This window comes from Pteropus medius, unplaced genomic scaffold (assembly GCF_902729225.1).
Source record: "Pteropus medius unplaced genomic scaffold, Ma_sr-lr_union100, whole genome shotgun sequence".
Classification (NCBI taxonomy): domain Eukaryota; kingdom Metazoa; phylum Chordata; class Mammalia; order Chiroptera; family Pteropodidae; genus Pteropus; species Pteropus medius.
The window spans coordinates 47,053,338-47,071,930 of NW_024344378.1; the positions used below are offsets into that span (position 1 = coordinate 47,053,338).

The 18,593-nt window shown below is 33.9% G+C and overlaps 1 protein-coding gene across 1 annotated transcript in view; it reads right to left on the reverse strand.

Annotated features, from left to right (window-relative positions):
- USP54 (ubiquitin specific peptidase 54) overlaps positions 1 to 18,593 on the reverse strand; it is a 107,780-nt gene that overhangs the window by 47,783 nt on the left and 41,404 nt on the right. The window contains 2 exon segments of the mRNA XM_039872114.1: positions 2,514 to 2,606; positions 6,001 to 6,584. Coding sequence (XP_039728048.1) covers positions 2,514 to 2,606; positions 6,001 to 6,147 — 240 coding nt within the window. The 5' untranslated portion in view covers positions 6,148 to 6,584.

Below are 18,593 nucleotides of genomic sequence, written 5' to 3' on the forward strand. Positions count from 1 at the left end.
AGGCTCTTTTTAAATTGCATTTCTGTTATTTGCCAGTATATAGAAATGCAATTGAATGTTATACCTTGTTCTTATAAACAACGACCTGCTAAATTCTCATATTGATTCTACTGATTAATCAGTGGATTCTTTGAGATTTTTTAAATAGCCAATCACATCATCTGCAAATAATGACAACTTTCTTTCTTTCTAATATTTATCTTACCATTGTTTTTCTTGCCTTATACTGACTAGAAGCTGATTCAATGGTGATTTATATTATTTTCATGTTCTATATTTAATGTAGGGAACAAAAGAGACATCCCATAGGATCGTTAGCACCTGGGCCCTCCTATGGTTTACTTCTCCATACACTTATTATCTCTTCTCCTCTCAGAAAATGAGGCCCTCCAGTCTCAATAAAAAACTATCTCTTAGAAATGATGGTTATTCTAACTATTCAATTAAAATTTCTGTTATTAGAACCAAGTTCAGCTCATCCATACTGTCAAATTAATACATCTGCATTATAAATCTATTTAAAAGTTTCAAATTAAGTGCATAATTAAAATAAAAACAATGCCATCTGACACATGAAGTATGTGCAAACCAAAGCCTAATTATTTAACATATAGCACTGATGGACTGAAAAGCACTTCAGGAGGAAAAAATTCAAATTTTTAATATACTCCCAATATAATGAAAGAGGCAATGAAGGAAAAGAAATCTCATGAATAGATCAGGCAGTGACATCCTCAAAATAATGAAAACCCAAAATATAGCATTTGATCCCTTGAACACATTTACCTATCTATCATAAGCAATTGCTTCTCTGAAAGAGTCTCAAGGTATATTCTCAGCCTCTATGTGTTGAAAAACAACTTCCTTTCTGTACTTGAGTATCTCAGAAGGTGTCCCACAAAGTCTGGTAGTTGTTTTTCTTCATCTCTCTGGCTTATATAATGATACTGATTTACATTAGAGTAATAATTTGTCCCTCTGGAAAATGAAAGATAACAAGAGGGTGACAGCTAGTTTTCCCGAATCCCATCAGGGTCATTGAAGAGTATGGCACAGCCCTGACTAATCAAAGGCACGTCAGGGGTCATAAAAGTTCTATCATCCCTTCCTAGTACAGATAAGAGTTTCCTGGTTCAGAGATTCTTCTATCAGGGATTTCTTCAGGTTTCAAATCTCTCTAGCAAGTATCTTGCCTTGGTTTTTTCATTTTCATGCCATGAACTGAACTTCCCTTTGACTTTGACCAAAGGACCACTATATTTCTGTTTATCCAAAATTAGATATTTAATATCAATGTACCTTTCAGAAAATTGAGCCAAATGCTCTTTTGGATAGACTGCTGTCTGAATGGGAATAGTAAGTAAGAAATCTTACAACTCGTAAAAAATTTGTTTTTATTAAAATGTCATACTTAAACTCCCCAGTTAATCAATAATTTATATTCTATATTTTGCTAAAAGTTACAATGGTTCCAAACAAAGGGTGGAGAAAAAAAGATGTTTGTGAGCCAAGTGGCAAAAAGTTAAGATGCAATTATCTCTTTCTAAAGATATCCTCCCATCATGAACTTAAAACTTAAAAACTCATGCTTGTCAAAAAATTGTTTTGAGTCAGTTGTTGCAAAATAACCAATATTACTGGGAAATTCTGGATTTTTTGGTCACAATTCCTACTCTAAGGTGTAAAAAAGCAACTACAACATATAATCATCACATTTAAGTATCCCTCCTACAGCCTAAGAATTTAGACTTCATGAGATTGAAAAATGACTCTGGAAGCTTATTCAGAACTCAAGTAGATTCATCCAACCACAAATAATCCATTATATATCTGGATCAACAAAACATAGAGAAGCTACATGTTGGAAAAGAGAGAAAGCAATGGAGAATGGGCTCTTTATACATCCTAGTTCTTCCTCTTTAGCAGCATACCTAAAATCTCTGAGTCAGAAATCTGTCACTTTAGGCTATTTTCTTTGTTTCTAAATGAATCCTCAGTTTCATTTTATTCAGAAATGAAAAACTTGGAGTCAGACAATGGGGTAGAGAACTGGTATAAAAAAATCTACTAAATGTGGTAATTGGAAACATTAGGGAATAGGAAAATGGGAAAATTTTAATACTGGCTTTTCTGAATATAAAGAATTTGCAGCTATATTTAGCTTTAACAGACAATAGTTAATTCCATTAAGAAAACTTCAGTTGTTCATGCTTTCAAAATGAAAATTTAGAATTATTTTCAGGTAAACATTCAGTCTAAACACATTTGAATATTATCCTATCACATTCAATAAAGCTGTATGGGCAAAAAGATTCAGAAAAACAAACTACTCAAGCAAAGAAGGAGTAATTCTTTGAAGCAAGAAATACTAATCATATTCATCCTTTGCACTAAACCACAAACAGATAAATCAGTAACAAATTCTTTAGCATCACCTTGATTAATCAAAAAACTCAACATTGATCATTTGGCAACCTAATGGTAGTGAGATGAAACAAATTTGAAGTGCTTACCTTGAGAGCACAAAAGATGCAGGAATCTCCCATGCACTTGTGAGTTGTCAGCTGCCTAAAGCTACGTCGGAAGATATCCAAGTGCCATAAAACCTGGCAATAAAAAAACAAAAAATGCTTCATTACTGTATAAAAAGCCACCGTTTAAGTTCAAGCAAACATAAGTAATGATTGAAGAAGATATCTTTATTCCCAAGAGGAAAGCTCATTCTAGTATATCAAATGTCAAAAAAGGTGAGGAAGTATCTAACAAGAGGGCCAGATGACTATATTCTGGAAAAGACATTAATTTGAACATGAAGGAAGGACATAGAGAAAATACAGTATGATATACATCAAGTGGGATCCTAAAGAAGAAATTTATGAGTTAATAGCTACAGAATAAGAGTTTAAGTCTACACAAGAAAAGCAAGAATGTTTTAAAATGTATTTAGAAGCTTGAATTGTAGTGTGGAATTTTGTCTTTGTTAGATTTCTCAATTTTTGGAGAGAGTCGTGACCTCCTTAAGTGAATATATTAAAAATAAAAGTGATATCCCAATTAAAAATGGGTAAAGGATCTAGGCATTTCTTCAAAGAGAACATTCAGCCAATAGACATATAAAAATGTTCAATATCACTAAACATCAGAGAAAGGCAAATTAAAACCACAATGAGATATCACCTCACATCTGTCAGAATGGCCATCATCAATAAATCAATAAACAACAAGTGTTGGCAAGAATGTGGAGAAAAGGGAACCCTTGTGCACTGTTGGTGGGATTGCAGATTGGTATAACCACTATGGAAAACAGTTTAGGATTTCCTCAAAAATTAAAAATAGAACTCCCTTATGACCCAGCAATTCTACTTCTGGGTATTTATCCAAAGAAAACCAAAACACAAATTTGAAGATACATGCACTACGTTCATGCAGCACTATTTACAATAGCCAAGGTTTAGAAGAAACCTAAGTGTCCATTTAACACATATACGATGGAATATTACCCAGCCATAAAAAAATAAAACCTTCCCATTTGCAACAACATGGATGAGCCTAAAGGGTACTATGCTAAGTGAAGTAAGTCAGATAGAGAAAGACAAATACTACATGACTTTACTTATATGTGGATTCTAAGGAACAAAATAAATGAACAAACAAAATGAAAACTCATAGATTCAAAGAACAAACTGGTGATTGCCAGATGGGAGCAGAGGTTGGGGGTCTGGGTGAAAAAGGTGAAGGGATTAAGAAGTATATATTGGTAGTTACAAAATAGTCACGGAGATGTAAGGTACAGCATAGAGAATGTAGTCAATAATATTCTAATAACTATGTATAATGCCAGGTAGGTAACTAGACTAATCAGGGGGATCACTTTGTAAATTATATAAACATCTAACCACCACACTGTACACCTGAAACTATTATAAAATAATATGAAGGTCAACTCTAATTAAAAAATAAAAAAATTTTAAATAAAAAGTAAAGAAATAAAGGTGATATCAACAGAGATAAATTATGTCCATATTGTGTAACCTTGATATGAAGTGCTGAATATGGCATTTTACTTTTAAGGTCTGTCTTCCTCTCAAAATCCCATAACCACAATCTAATCATGAGGAAAACATCAGACAAGTTCCAATAGTGGGACAGCCTACAAAATATTTGACTATTACTCCTCAAAACTGTCAAGATCATCGAAAACAAGGAAATTTTGAGAAACTTTCACGACCAATAGGAGCCTAAGGAAACATAACAAATAGATGTAAATGTGGTATCCTGGATAGAATCCTGGGATAGAAAAAGACATAGGTGAAAACTAAGGAAATCTGAAGAAACTACGGACTTTGGTTAAAAAAGAAATGGTGTAATACATAGATTAATGCCTTAGGAAGCTTCTCTTGCCTGGAAAACAATTAAATGGTACCATATTTGAAAAGGCACTACACTTCCGGAGCCCCAGATCACAGCACACCTTTTTATAACAAATATAATGGGTTCCACACACCTGTGGTGAACATAGCTTTCATATCAAAAGTTAGAGTATTAACTCATAGAAATAATTGTTTTCAACTGTACCATGATTACAGTAGGTACTCCAAAACCATCAATGACACAATATTTAAGTATGGATATAGAAATGTGTGTGTACGTAGTATGTGTTCCATGTAGCACTGTAAATTAGAACAGAAAGTCATAAATATTATTGTTTTAATTGACAGTAATAGAAGAACATAGAAACAGAATTATAAAAACAGAACTATGGCCAGGAAGAAGGCAAACACAAACACATCTATATCAACACCCTTTTTGCCTGCTTCTAAATTACAAAAGTATTATTAGTTTATGCAAAGTCACTCAAAAACCTAATATGCATCACCTGGAAAAAAAACCCAACCAACCCCAACCATCTGCATGAAATTTGTAGTAGTAATTAGTGAAAGTAATTACATTCTTTCTATATATGCTTCACAACATAGAATTTTTTAATATTTTCAAATAAAAATTTGGAAACAAAGGGTATGAAACGTTGAGTACATAAATGACCTTGACAAGATTCTTGTATTATGAATGGGGAAACTGAAACACTATTATTACCTGTACGAGGTCCCAAGACTAGCCTACAGAAGGGCTAAAAGCAGAATCCAGGTCTCCTAATTCCTAAGTCCAGTGTGCTTTATAGTAAATACTTTGCCTTGTCTTTTCTTCTCTCATTACATCTGAGGTGTAAAGCTAATATTTTACCCAAGAATAATTATCTTAGGTGGCAAATTTATTTACTTTTACTCTGAAAAGCATAAAAGAAGGGAAAAGGATTACTTGAAAGTTAGGCCAAGGGGGATAAACCTAACATTCTGTGGGCCTGACTAGGCAATCAGGCAGACAGACAGGAAGCTTTTGGATTCTGAGATCACAAACGTGGGAAGCAACACCAAAAGGGTAAATTTAGAGTAGATAATCACTTTAGGGGAATATACCTTCCACTAGCTCTGTTCGAGCATATCTGACCAGACACCAATTATGAGCTATTACAGGTGAACTCAGAGGAAGGAGATGAAGAAGCAGACAAAGACTGGACTCCATTCAGTGTGTGTGTGCTAGAAGCTTGAATATGAGACAAGAATAATATACCTGAAAGTCTTTCACTTGTGAATTTTGCTTTCTCTACTAGAGAAAAGCAACTAGAGTGATAAGACACCTTGGTCTCAAAAGGGAGAAAAAAAAGAAACAGAGACTTTTTAGGAAAAAAGTCAATAAACAAGTAGCAAGTAAATAATAGTAGTTAGAGTTATTATTTTTATTCTCATTACTAATCCCCTTTTTTACAAATGAGGTTAAGAGATTCAGAGATAAAATAACTTGCCCAAGATCACACAGATAAACTTTAAAAAATGATCTCACACTGCTGACCTCAAACAGATACTACCAAGTATTATATTTAAAACAGTTATAAGAAATACGGCACCAGCAACTAAAAGTCAGAAAGGAAGAACTTGCCCTTACCTGCAAGGCACTGTTGAGGAAGCAACTGTTCTGCCCTGGCTCATTGCTGAGGCCTTTGCTGGGGGCTATGGAGGTTGAGCTTCGAGGTGCAAACATCCCTTGGACACTACCACGGCCCCCTGAAAAATAATTTCTCTTCCAAGACATTATTATTCAGATTCAGCCTGAAAACAAAGAGAAAGTTTTGTTTCTTTTGGGGTTTCTTTTGGAGTTTCTGTCTGAAGTCCTTAATAGTCCTTAATAGGAAGAGAATCCAGAACTTAATGAATATATGTTGAAAGATTTTGAGTTTACAACCTTCCAAATATCAACATGTAGCTCAAGGAACGCAGGTGTCCTCTTAGATCTGCATGACAGAGTCGTCCTCCACTTGCTCCAAACAATGCCCAAATTTTAACATGGTACAGGATTAATACAAACAGAGAAATCCTTGAATACTGCTTCCTTCTATTTTTCTTGAACTGCCTCCATAAAATCCTGGTGAAGTGGCTGTAATCCTCAATTCCAACAGAATCCAGGGTCAGGGCAGGATGTGTTCCTTAGGCTTGTCAATAGTGCTTCTTGTGGATTAAAAATTTTTCCAACTGAAAGGAAAAGCAGACAAATAAGCAAGAATCCAACACAACACCCTCGTCTTCTATTGCCTTGTCCCATCATCCTCTGAAGTAAAAACTCAAGTTCTAAGCAAGATTCCACAAAGATTCCACGTAGATTCCACAAAGCTAAGAAGCCTGTTAATAATACAGGGTTTTTGTTGTTGTTGATGTTTTTTAATATGCCCCAAACATCTTCTATTATTCCATCCAGAATTTTAGACAGTCTCTTCTCCTCTCTTCCTCTGTGACTAGAATAGCCAGCTGTGCCAGAGAGCTTTAACAGAAGGAAAAAAATTGAAAAGCTTGCGTCACTTAATGACTCTACTGGCTTTGTGCTGTTCTGCCAAGATCAACGTTGCCTCACCTCTCACTATAAACTTGAAACCTTGGCAAACAATGCCAAGAAAAAAAAATAACAACAAAAAGGAGAAACCAAGACTGGAAAAATAGTATGAGCGGCTCTACTTTCATGGGAAACTTCTCTGAAATTTTCTAGGAGAAAGAATTGATCTGGACAAAAATAAAAACCAAATATAAACTTTCCAAAATCAGGCTAACAAAAAAGTTACCAAGTAAGTACACACCAAACTGGGAATTGAAACATTTTCCTTTGGCTGTTGTAAATAAAGAACTTTTTAAAGCTGTTTTATATGTTCAGAGCTATGAAAGCCTATTTAAAGGTGGAAGGGCCAAGTTATCAGTCTGGACTCTGTTCTGAGTAAAGATGTCTCATCCCAGAGAAATACTTATGGTAAGTAAACCATATGTCTTTAACATCGGTCCAAGAAAACTAAATTTCCTCCTTCCTGTTTGTATGTTATATTTTTGCCAGAAGATCAGAGAGATAATTTGGGCTACAAATCACTTAATCCTCAGATTATATCCGAGGCGCTTACAACCAGAGGCCATCCATTGACCAACATTAGTTCTCAACTAATTAAAATGCCAGTGAGGCAACAGTGAGAAATACCAAACCAAGCACCTTCCCTGGAAGGAAATGTGTCTAATTTCCAGCTTCGAACTTTCCTATAAGGCTGCCATGTCTACATAAGGAAAAAATTAAGAATGTTATATGTTTCCTTCCCACCATCATATGGACCACCTAATAAAAGCAAAATTGCTACAATATCGCAATCATTCTCTGGGAGATCGCCTAGTATTTCCAGTGTGTCCAGTGGAAAAATTGAGGCACAGGAATATTAAATGGTTCCAAAAGACTGTGCTTTCTCTTCTCTAAATTCCCAGACTATTTATAATCTACACATCACAATTAAAGTATTCGATGATACACTGTAGAATCATATCATTCTCTATTTATTTTTATTACTCTCTATTTGTTTTATATGGTGTCATAAATCCTAAATATGACTAAATAAAATGAAATACTAACTAGTATTTCATTAGCACATCAGAACTGTGCTAAACACTATACTTACCTTCTTTATTCAACTTTCACAACAGCCCTATAACGTAGGTATTAATAGTTCCATTTTACAGAAGAGTAAAGTAAGGCTTAAAGACATTAACTTGCTCAAATCAAAGCTAGTAAGTGGCAGAGCTGGAACTATTCGACTATGATATACCGACTTAATTATGAATTTTATTATATTAGTCCAAAAGCTCCTACCACGGTGATAGTCATAAGGAGATACTCAACAAATACTGCCTGGTGATTAGCATGGCATCAGGAAGAATTTCATGTCTCCCATACAGACTACAAGACCCTCAACTCTCAACACACACCCTCTTACACACACACCCCACTCAAGGCCACTAAGCAATTTCCAACAAGCCATGCAGCATTCCTTCAGCTCAACTGCTGCAAAGGAATGACAAGTACCAAGCCTCCACTTTGCTCACAGCCAAAAGGACTTGGTAGGCAGGTGGGGTTTCCAGTGTCCACATTAGTAGCTTACTGAAACTCAGCCTGCCCTGTGATACACACTCCTGAGTTCAGGGAGCAAAGAGAAAAAGGCAGTAGCAGAAAAAAAGATTCTCAGGCTCTGAATGGCAGTATTATGTAGGGTAGGGCAATAAGCTCTCACACGTGCTCTAGGTGTGTCAGAAACTAGAGGTGGGAGCCAAAAACAACAAAGCCAAGAGAGGCAGTAACAAATGGTCCAAAGAAATACTGTTGACAAAATATTTCGCTTAAGTTGCAGGTCTAGCACCAAACAACATAAAACTTCTCCAATGCTACCTAAAGACATGAGAAAGTAAATTAAGAGTTCTACTATGGCTCTAACAACCTATTGAAAAGAAGAAAATGAATTCTTAAGCAATATTGAAATATTTAGGGGTAAAAGAGTATAATGTTTATAACTTACTCATAAATAGTTCAGAAGAAAAAGAATTATAAATATAAATGTATATATGGGGTAATGTATATATATATATGTATACATATATATACACACACACGCATATATATATGTGAAGAGAGCGAAAGAAAGAGAGAAAATGGTAAAGCAAATAAAGATGGCAAAATGTTAACAATAGGTAAATTTGGCTGAAGGGTATATGGAAATTCTTTGTACCATCTCTTGGAACTTCTTCGTAGGTTCTAAATTATTTTTTAAGTCAAAAGGAACTGATAGCTGCAAAATAAAAATATTTAAACTATGTAAAAATTACCTTGTACTGTATGTAGTATTAGTGATGCAATGCAAAATCATAACTAAAATTACTAAGCTAGTAGATAATAATATCATGCCAGATGATACTGACAATCCCAAGCCAGAAAAAAAAAGAAAGACAAATGCAAAACAGTATAGATATGATGACAAAATAAAATAGAAAAAAGCTTAAATATATTTCTATGAAGAGGAGACCTCAAAATACAGTATAATATCAAATCATTGTAAGGAGCAAGTGATATAGAGTAGTTGTGTTATAAAAAGAGGACTAGGACTAGACTTGGAGTTAGAAGAAGTGGATTCAATTTCCACATTTTAACTACTTTGTATAATCCCAAACTACTTAGATTTCTTGAACTTTGTTTCTGGGTCTGTAAAATGGCACAAATACCTATTTCACAGAGTGGTTGAGATTTAATGCCACAAGCATCTGAAAGTACTAGCAAGTTTTCAAAACAAGCAATGAATAATGAGTTTACTGAATGAGTGAACTGCTACCCTTAAAAATAGAAAAGTAAATTTTGCTTTGCAGACCTCAGGATACCAGAAACTTGTAAGCTACCAGGAATGTCTTCTAACTGTATAAAAAGAACAGTAGTCCTTAATAGGATAAGTGATATGTCAGTACAATTTAGCTGCTTGGAGAAACATTTTAATTTTACCATTATTTTTAAAATACAAAGTTTAATTTAAAAAGGCAAACAACTGAGCCTATTAAAAGGAATAGGGTAACATTTTAGACAGTCGACAGAAAATGACCATGTTCAACTAATCAATGATTCAAATGGAAAAACCATGAAGAGTATCTCAGTTACTAATGAAGGAACTAGCCTCTTTACTAGTGATTAAAGCCAAAAGTAACCCAAACATTAGGAAGTCAAACTACACTACAGTGAGATATCCAAACAGTTTAATCAGAAAAGTTGCTCACATTTCTAGTTTCTGTTATTCTATATAGCAGTTCACTTAAGAAACTATATTTGCCTTAAAAGTCAATAGGCAATTACCTCAGTTCCTCGGTATACACCACATGTCAATAATTCCAAACCTTATCTATAGTATCTTATTGCTACCAGAAGGCCAATGTTTTTCCTTGAGTCCACCTACCTGCATACAGTAGCCCAAACAAATGCACAAGCAGGAGTTTGCAGAATAGAAAGAAAAAAATAGTTTAATATTGAATTGGCCACTGTGGAGGCAGGGAGTTTATACTCTATAAAATCCAACACCCAGATTATAGGTTACAGATTATACAGGGCAAAATCACAAAACATCCTGGGTTAGGCATTCAGGGTCATGTTGGGTCAGAGGTGAGGTAAGGATAATAAATCATTTCTTCGGGTCTTGAAGACAGCTCTAAGGTCTTTTCCGGGGTCCCTCTGTCCAGGATCACTCTGTCTGGTCTCATGGGAAAGTAGCCACGGCGTCATTCCACCTAAAGGCGCAGGAACTGAAACATAACTTAGGTCAAGATGTTATCTTCAGACTGTCAGAGGTCTGGACGGTGTGACCATTAGTCAGGTCTGGGCTACCGTCTTCTGCTGCCTCTGGGGTTGCTGATTATCCCAAGGAAAAGCTAGGTCTCTGAGAGGCATATAAAGAGAGAAGTATATAATATCTAGAGCTAGGATTTAAACCTGAATTTACTCAGTCATAAGGACCCTCAGTTTCATTATTATGTGGATTGAAATTAGTTAATACATGCAAAGTATTAATATTAATGTTTGACATATAGTAATTGCTATATAAATGATCATTATTATCTTTCAAACATCCCCTCATCATAAGCTCTTTTCCCTTTAAACATAACCACACACATATATCCAATATTCTTAAAAAAAAAAAAGAAAAGAAAAGAAAAGCCAGCAACAACAAAGACCACCGGAACTTATTAACTACTATATCTACTGTCCTAAATTTTTGTCAACCTTTCACTACTATATGTCTCTACAATTAATAATTTACAACTGCTGCCTCTCCTTGCTTAGCGTCAGTCTCTTCAGAACACGGTACTGCTCCTTTACTCCACCACCATAATTTTACTTTATGGAACATTCACTTTCTAAAGAAATCTAATTTCAAAACCTACCAGCTTTTTCCATAGGCCTCATTCTTCTTAACTTTTCTGTAGCATCTAACACTGGCTGCTCTGATGCTAAATAATCCTGGATTCATTGGGTGAATTAATAAGTAAATGAGAGAATGAATAAAATGAAAGAATGACAAATGAACAGTAGATCTCCTACTGGTGATAGTTCATTTTCTCTCTCCTTTGCTGCTTTCTTAAAAGTGGGCATTCCCTAAAGTTTAAATCAGACCTTCTTGCTCTTTTCTACAGTACTTCCCATGGTGTTCTCATCCTCTTCTCCATCAGAACTTCAACCACCATTTCTGGTCTGATAAATCATAAATCTCATGAACCTCAAAACCAAATTACCAACTACTTACACATTGTTCCACTTTTGTAAAAAGTTTAACATGTCCAAATATGAAGTCACCTACTTCTCCCCAAAAATAATTCCTACTCTGACTCTCCTACTATTATTTTTTTACTAATGGCATCCCCAAATACCCAGGTTCAAAATCTCTGTTGTCTTTAACTTCTTCCTATGCTTCTCCCCCTTGCTTATCCACATCACAAAGGCTTGTCAATTCTCCCTTCAAAATCTCTTAGACTGATCCTTCTTTTTCACTTCCACTGTCTTCATCCTAGTTTACAACACAATTATCTCCCATTTAGACTATTACAATAAATAAGTCTTTCTGGCCTCCTGTCTCTTGCCATTTCAATTCATTTATATATTTTTCATTAATATTTCTCTTTAACATGAACCATTATTTATTTGTGTGCATTTTACACAAAAAGTCAGAAAGCTCGAATTGTTCCTTAGCAGAGAAGTATCAGTTGCCAGCCAAAAAAGTTTCTTGATAGGATCATGCCCACCTTTTTCGGGTCTCAAGCAAGGTAAAGATGTCTGTCTCATCACTCCTATTCACTATCATATTATAGGCCTTAGCCTGTGCAATAAAGCAGGAAAAACAACTTAATAAAAAAAAAAAACATATAGATTGGAATGAAAGAAATAAAACTTTTATTCACAGATATCATGATGTTCTACATTTAAAAATCTCAAGGACTCTACCAAAAAAAAAAAAAAAAGAAAACCCTCTTAAGAACTAATAAGTGAGGTCAGTAAGGTCATAAAATACAGAGTCAATATTTTTTAAAAATCGACTGTGTTTCTATATGCTAGCAATGAACAACTGGAAACTTAAATTCTTTTAAAGTACCATTTACAAGAATACCACAAAACATAAAATACTTGGGTATAAATGTAACAAAATATATATAAGACTTATATGCTGAAAACTACAAAATACAGGTGAAAGAAATCAAAGATGACCTAAATAACTGGATAGGTATACCATGTTCATAAACTGAAATTTCAACTTTGTTAAAATGTCAATTCAATTCAAATTGACCCAGATATTCAATGCAATTTCAAATCAAAATCCCTGCAAAATTTTTTATAGAAATTGACTAGCCTATTTTAAAAATTATATGGAGAGACAAAGGAATTATTAGAATAGTCCAAATAATTTCGAAACAGAACAAAACTGGAAGACTTAGTAGTCAATATCATATGGTATTGGTGAAAGGATAGACACATGGATCAATGAAACAGAATAGAAAGCCCAGAAACAGACTTAAATATATGTGGTCAATTGATTTTTAATAAAAGTACAAAGACAGCTCAATGGAAAAGGAACAGTCTTTTCAACAAATGATGTTGGAACAATTGAACAGATATATGCAAAAAATTGAAACTTGACTCATACCTTACATCTTATAGAAAAATAACTCAAAATGGATCATAGTCCTAAATGGAAAACTAAAACTAAAAATTCTAAAAGAAGAAAATTTTGTGACATTGGGTTAAGCAAAGATTCCTTAGACACAACAACAAAAGCACAATCTGTAAAAGAAATAAAAAATTATAGAATTGGACTTCATCATAATTGAGAACTTCTATTCTTTAAAAGACACTGTTAAGAGAATAAAAATACAGTCAAAGGTTGGAAGAAAATATTTTCAAATCACATAATGGACTTGCAGCCAAAATATATACAGAATCCTCTAAACTTAATAAGAAAAACTGGCCAATTTTCTCAAATGGGCAAAAGATTTGAACAGACATTTCACAAAAGAAAAAATACAGATGGCAAATAAACATATAAGAAGACATTATTAGCCAGGGAAATAGAAATTAAAACCACACTACATGCCTATTAAAATAGCTAAAAACAAAAACAAAATATTTCAAATCTTGATAATATCAAGTGCTAATGAGGAAGCATCAGAGCAATGGGAACTCTCCTAAATCGCTGATGGAAATGCAAAAAGACACAATTGTGAGTTACATATAAAGTTAAATATGCTTTTACCATATTCCTAGGCATTTTACCCAAAAGAAATGAAAGCTTATGCTCACATAAAAACCTGTATATCAGTGTTTATAGTGGCTTTATACATAATCACCCAAAACTGAAAACAATCCAAATGTTCTTCAACTAGTAAACGGTACATCCATGCAATGGATACTACCAAAAAAAAACAACAAAAAGCCAAAAAGAAACCTGGAATAAATACACAAAAATATGGATGAATCTCAAATGTATTATGCTAAGCAAAAGAAGTTGAACTCAAAAGACTATCTACTATACAGTTTCACTTATGTGGCATTTTGGAAAAGTCCAAATTAAAAGTCAAAAGTCATAGGAAATCAGTAGTTGCAAGGAATTGGGGGTGAGGTTAGGGGGTGATTACAAAGGGACATTACCAAGGTGAGGAAACTGTTCTTTATCTTGATTGTGGTGGTAGTGACACCACCTCTATGCATTTAGCAAAACTCAGAAGTCTATATCAAAAAGATTTTAGTATTTTTATGTAAATTTTGATAATTTTATATAAATTACAAGAGATTTTTTAAATTGTTTTTAAAAGCATATTCTAATGTGTCGATTAAAAAAAAATTTTTTTTCCCAGGTCCCTCCAACAAAATAATGTCCAAACTTCCTAGCCTGATTCTTAATAACACAATCTGACCTTAATTTATCTTTTATATTTACCTCCTTCTGTTTCCCTATACGAAACTTCTTCCCAGACAAAATGTTTTCCTATTTCTATAACCTTACAAATTCCATTTTACCTACTTAAGTTGCTCAATACCTTCTTCCCTTCAATGTTATCTAGCCTCTTTGTAAAAACCTTTGTAAAATATTCCTCGACTACCCTAAGCCTAAAGGGATCTCCCCCAATTCTGAAGTCCTATATAAATTTTCTATAATTTTAAGGGCAATTAATGTTTAATATTATTTCAATGTTTCTTGGGTCCTCCCCCTCTCTATATTCCCCTCCATCTCTAATGTATAATAAGGGGCTTTATTCTACCCCATTTGAGAATGGGGAATGGAGGTCAGAAACCAATTGTGTGAGACTCATTCTCATAGGATTTTACTATAGTTTATTTGTCATATAATCCACCTTACTATTTATAGATTGTGATAAAACTAATAAGTATGATTCTAGATATATATTTATTTAATTTTCCATACAATTGCTTTTTCTCATAAAGCCAGATATTCTTATATTAATGTGACTCAGCTAAAATTTAGGCTTTCCTCACTATCAATATAAACATTTTAAAAGGGCATCACACAGTTTTGGATCCTAATAAGATCCTAGTAAGGTAGTTCTATACAAATGCACCCAAGCAAAATATCTTTACTTAGTTTAAAAAAAAAAAAAAGATTTGGTGAACATGCATTATTTATTCTTTGGCAATTTATTTATTCTGTTCCAAAGAAGTTGTCCACTTATAGTTTTCAATACAGAAATTAACTTAGTTTTCATGTCGGCCAATGAGATGATGATTAAAAACCACCACCACTTGATAATGGCAACTAAACAGTATATGCAAGTTTATTCAAATTTAAATTAAAATTGCTCCACAGCCTATTACCTAGTATTCCTGTCTGATTTATTTTGCCCCTTAGAGCAGTAGCAACCAAAAGACTCACAGCAACCTGCAGAGTAGTCCTAGACTACAACAAACTCACGGACAACAGGCTACTTAGCAGATGCTTATTCCCAAACTCTGTGCAGAAAATGTATAATCATCTTTAGTCATTTACTAGTTTCCAGCCAAGTCCTAAAACTGCCCTCAACTCTGAAAAAGACGGAGTGACCTATAGTTTACTACTGTTGAATAGCCTCTGAGGAGCTTGTTCATGAATTCTTTTCTCCAGCTTTACTGATATATGACTAACAAAACTGTAACATATTTAAAGCATAAAACCTGATGATTTGATATATGTATACACTGTGAAAGGATTCTCTTAATCAAGTTAATTAACACATACCAGAAAGGCAATAAAAAAAGATCAACAAAGTTAAGAGCTAGTTTTTTGAAAAGATTAAATGAAACTGACAAATCTTTAGCTAAACTAAGAAAAGAGAAGACTATAAATAAAATCAGAAATGAAAAAGGAGACATTACAACTGATAACAGAAATACTAACGATCATAAGAAACTACTATGAACAATGATATAACGAAAAATTGGATAAACTAAAAGAAATGAATAAATTCCTAAAAATATAACCGACCAACACTGAATCATGAAGAAATAAAAAAAATTGATCATAAATATTTATATTTATTTGATCTTTAATCTTCTCTATACTTAATTTAACCATCATTACTAATTAGCTCCTAGGGTTTACTAAGTCAAACAGGCTGCATTACTTTGGTGTCTCTATTAACAAGTAAAGTTGTAGAAAGCTAGAAGCCAAAACTGGGAAAGAAGCATGTCATTTTATCAACTATTACCTATTTCCTTGTGTAGAAGTACTAAGTTGTACATCCTACATTGTTCCTGAACTAAAACCCCTAACATCCTGTGAGCAAGCTAAAATCCTTTCCATGCATGAGATGATGGAAAAGAGTGGGTCCCAACTATTTTGCAGACCCTCACATCCAGAGGCAGATTTACCAAGAATCTAATGAAGATGAAGCTTCAGGGCCCCTCTCTTGCTCAGGCCCTGAGGCCCAATATCTAATTTTCTATTTTAAAAACGTTTTCCTGAAAAAGGGGTCCCTGAATTATATAAACTTCAGGACCAACAGAATCTGAATCATATTACAGAAACTGGGCTTTTATAGTATATGTCACTTGAGGAAATACATAATTCAAAAAGCTACTTTAAATTCAGTAATACTAATAAATTTGTATTTTATTAATCAAAGCATCATCTAATATGTTATTAATCATATAAATTTTGTTAGCACTAAATAAATCTAAATTATACTGTTTGGTGTACATTTGGACTTTGCATTCCTGAGCCCACTGAAATAATTCTACTAGAATCCACAATTGAGAGTAGAAATGACAGGGCTAAATTTAAAAGATCATAGCTTAAGACTGCTGGCATTAGAGGTACAGCTCTAGAAACTGATGACTTTTAGAAAAAAAACATTTTATTTCTCTATCTTAATGAAAACAGAGAATGATTACTTCACATGTATACACAGTACAGCGTAATGTGCTGCCATTTTTCTCAGGCAAAAGTAATAAACTGGGTTACAGCTGCAGCCACCCTAATTATCCTCTACTGTATTACTCATCAACAAAGTCAGCTTCTCTCTTAGCCTCGGTTTCTGAAAAAACCCAAAGTAGTCATTCAAATGTTTGCTGAAAAGAAACTAGCTTATTACACATTAAGAGAGATGAGGCCTGAAAGGGTACTAGACCAGGAAGAACCTGTCACCCTAAGAGAAAGTGGAGTAAATGAGGTTCAGAGATCTACAGGTTAATAGCATTAGAGACTTAGTTACGAATAAGACATGAATGGGACTGAGATCAATGAAGACTAGATAGGAGTTGTTCCTGCAGAGCCTGGGGGCCCTTTGATGAAGCCAGGTATAAAGTGTAGGAAGCTTAGAAGGGGATATAGGTCTCTTAAGAGAATTCATTTCATTATGTATCAAAGTTTCTCCACTAAGATATTTATTAACTACAAAGGGAAAGAGAGTAACTTTACTGTGGAGAAACATAGAAGAAACCCACCTCAACCAAATGATCAAGGTCAACATCACCAACCACAATACATATTGACATCATAAATCCTGTGGTAGTAATAATGCACTGAGGACACATTTTTCTGTGGTATTCTTGCCTAAACCATACCGTTTCAGTCCAATCATGAGAAAACATCTGACAAGTTGAGGGGCATTTGACAAAATAACTGATCAGTACTTTCCAAAAATGTCAAAGTTATAAAGGACAAAGAAAGACTGAGAGAATTCTACAGAATGCAGGCAACTAAGGAAGAATAACACCTAAAATGCAATGTGATATCCTAGACAGAATCCTAAATAGGAACAACAAAAAAAGAACAATGGTGGACAAACCTGTGAAGTTTGAAAAAGGTTTTTAGTTAGTAGTATTGCAGCAATGTTAATTTCCTGGTTCTGATCACTGTATTACAGTTATATACTAACAGAGGAAGCTGGGTGAGAAATAAATAAAATCTCTCTGTTCTATTTTTGTAACTTTCCTGAAGTCCAAAACTAATTCAAAATAAAAAACCTTTTAAACTGTGCAAATAATTCATTGAAGGAGATAGAACCTTGGGCCCAATAGGGACAGAGGAATTTCAGGGATTCGTATCTATACATTCAGGGAAAATGGACTAAGACAGAGTTATAGGAAAAGAGGAGAAATTGACATAGTTTGTGATCTTGGTTGAGTCCAATAAAGGCTTCATATGAAAACTCTGGGTTTGTTATATTTAACATAACAGAAAAGCGGTTAATGGGTTAAGTTTTATTAGTTCAGTAACCAGTTTCTTAGAGCTTGCTTTTACCTAGAATGAACTGTTAGAAAAGTTTTTATATCTACAAGATAAAGGATAAGTAAACGTAAAAATACAGAAGTCTTGTTAGGGTAAAGAAATTATGGATATTTTTCTCTTTTCTCTGTTTTCTAAATTATCTATAATTCATAAATAAATTATCTATAATTTACAATTTCCTTAAAATAAAACTAAAATCAGGATTTAAACTCTTTTTCTCTAAAAACAGAATGAAAGGACTCTGCAGCAGAGGTTACCAAATCATTGACACCTAATATCCTGACAATATGAAAGCTGTTTAATAGGTAACTATTTCCTATATAGAAATAGGGGCCATGTTTGAATTTCTATTTCCTTTCATTCAATTCTCATTGCTGCTGCTACTAAGGTTCAGATTTCTCACTACCTCTGGCCTACTACACCACATTACTGGCTCATTGCCAGG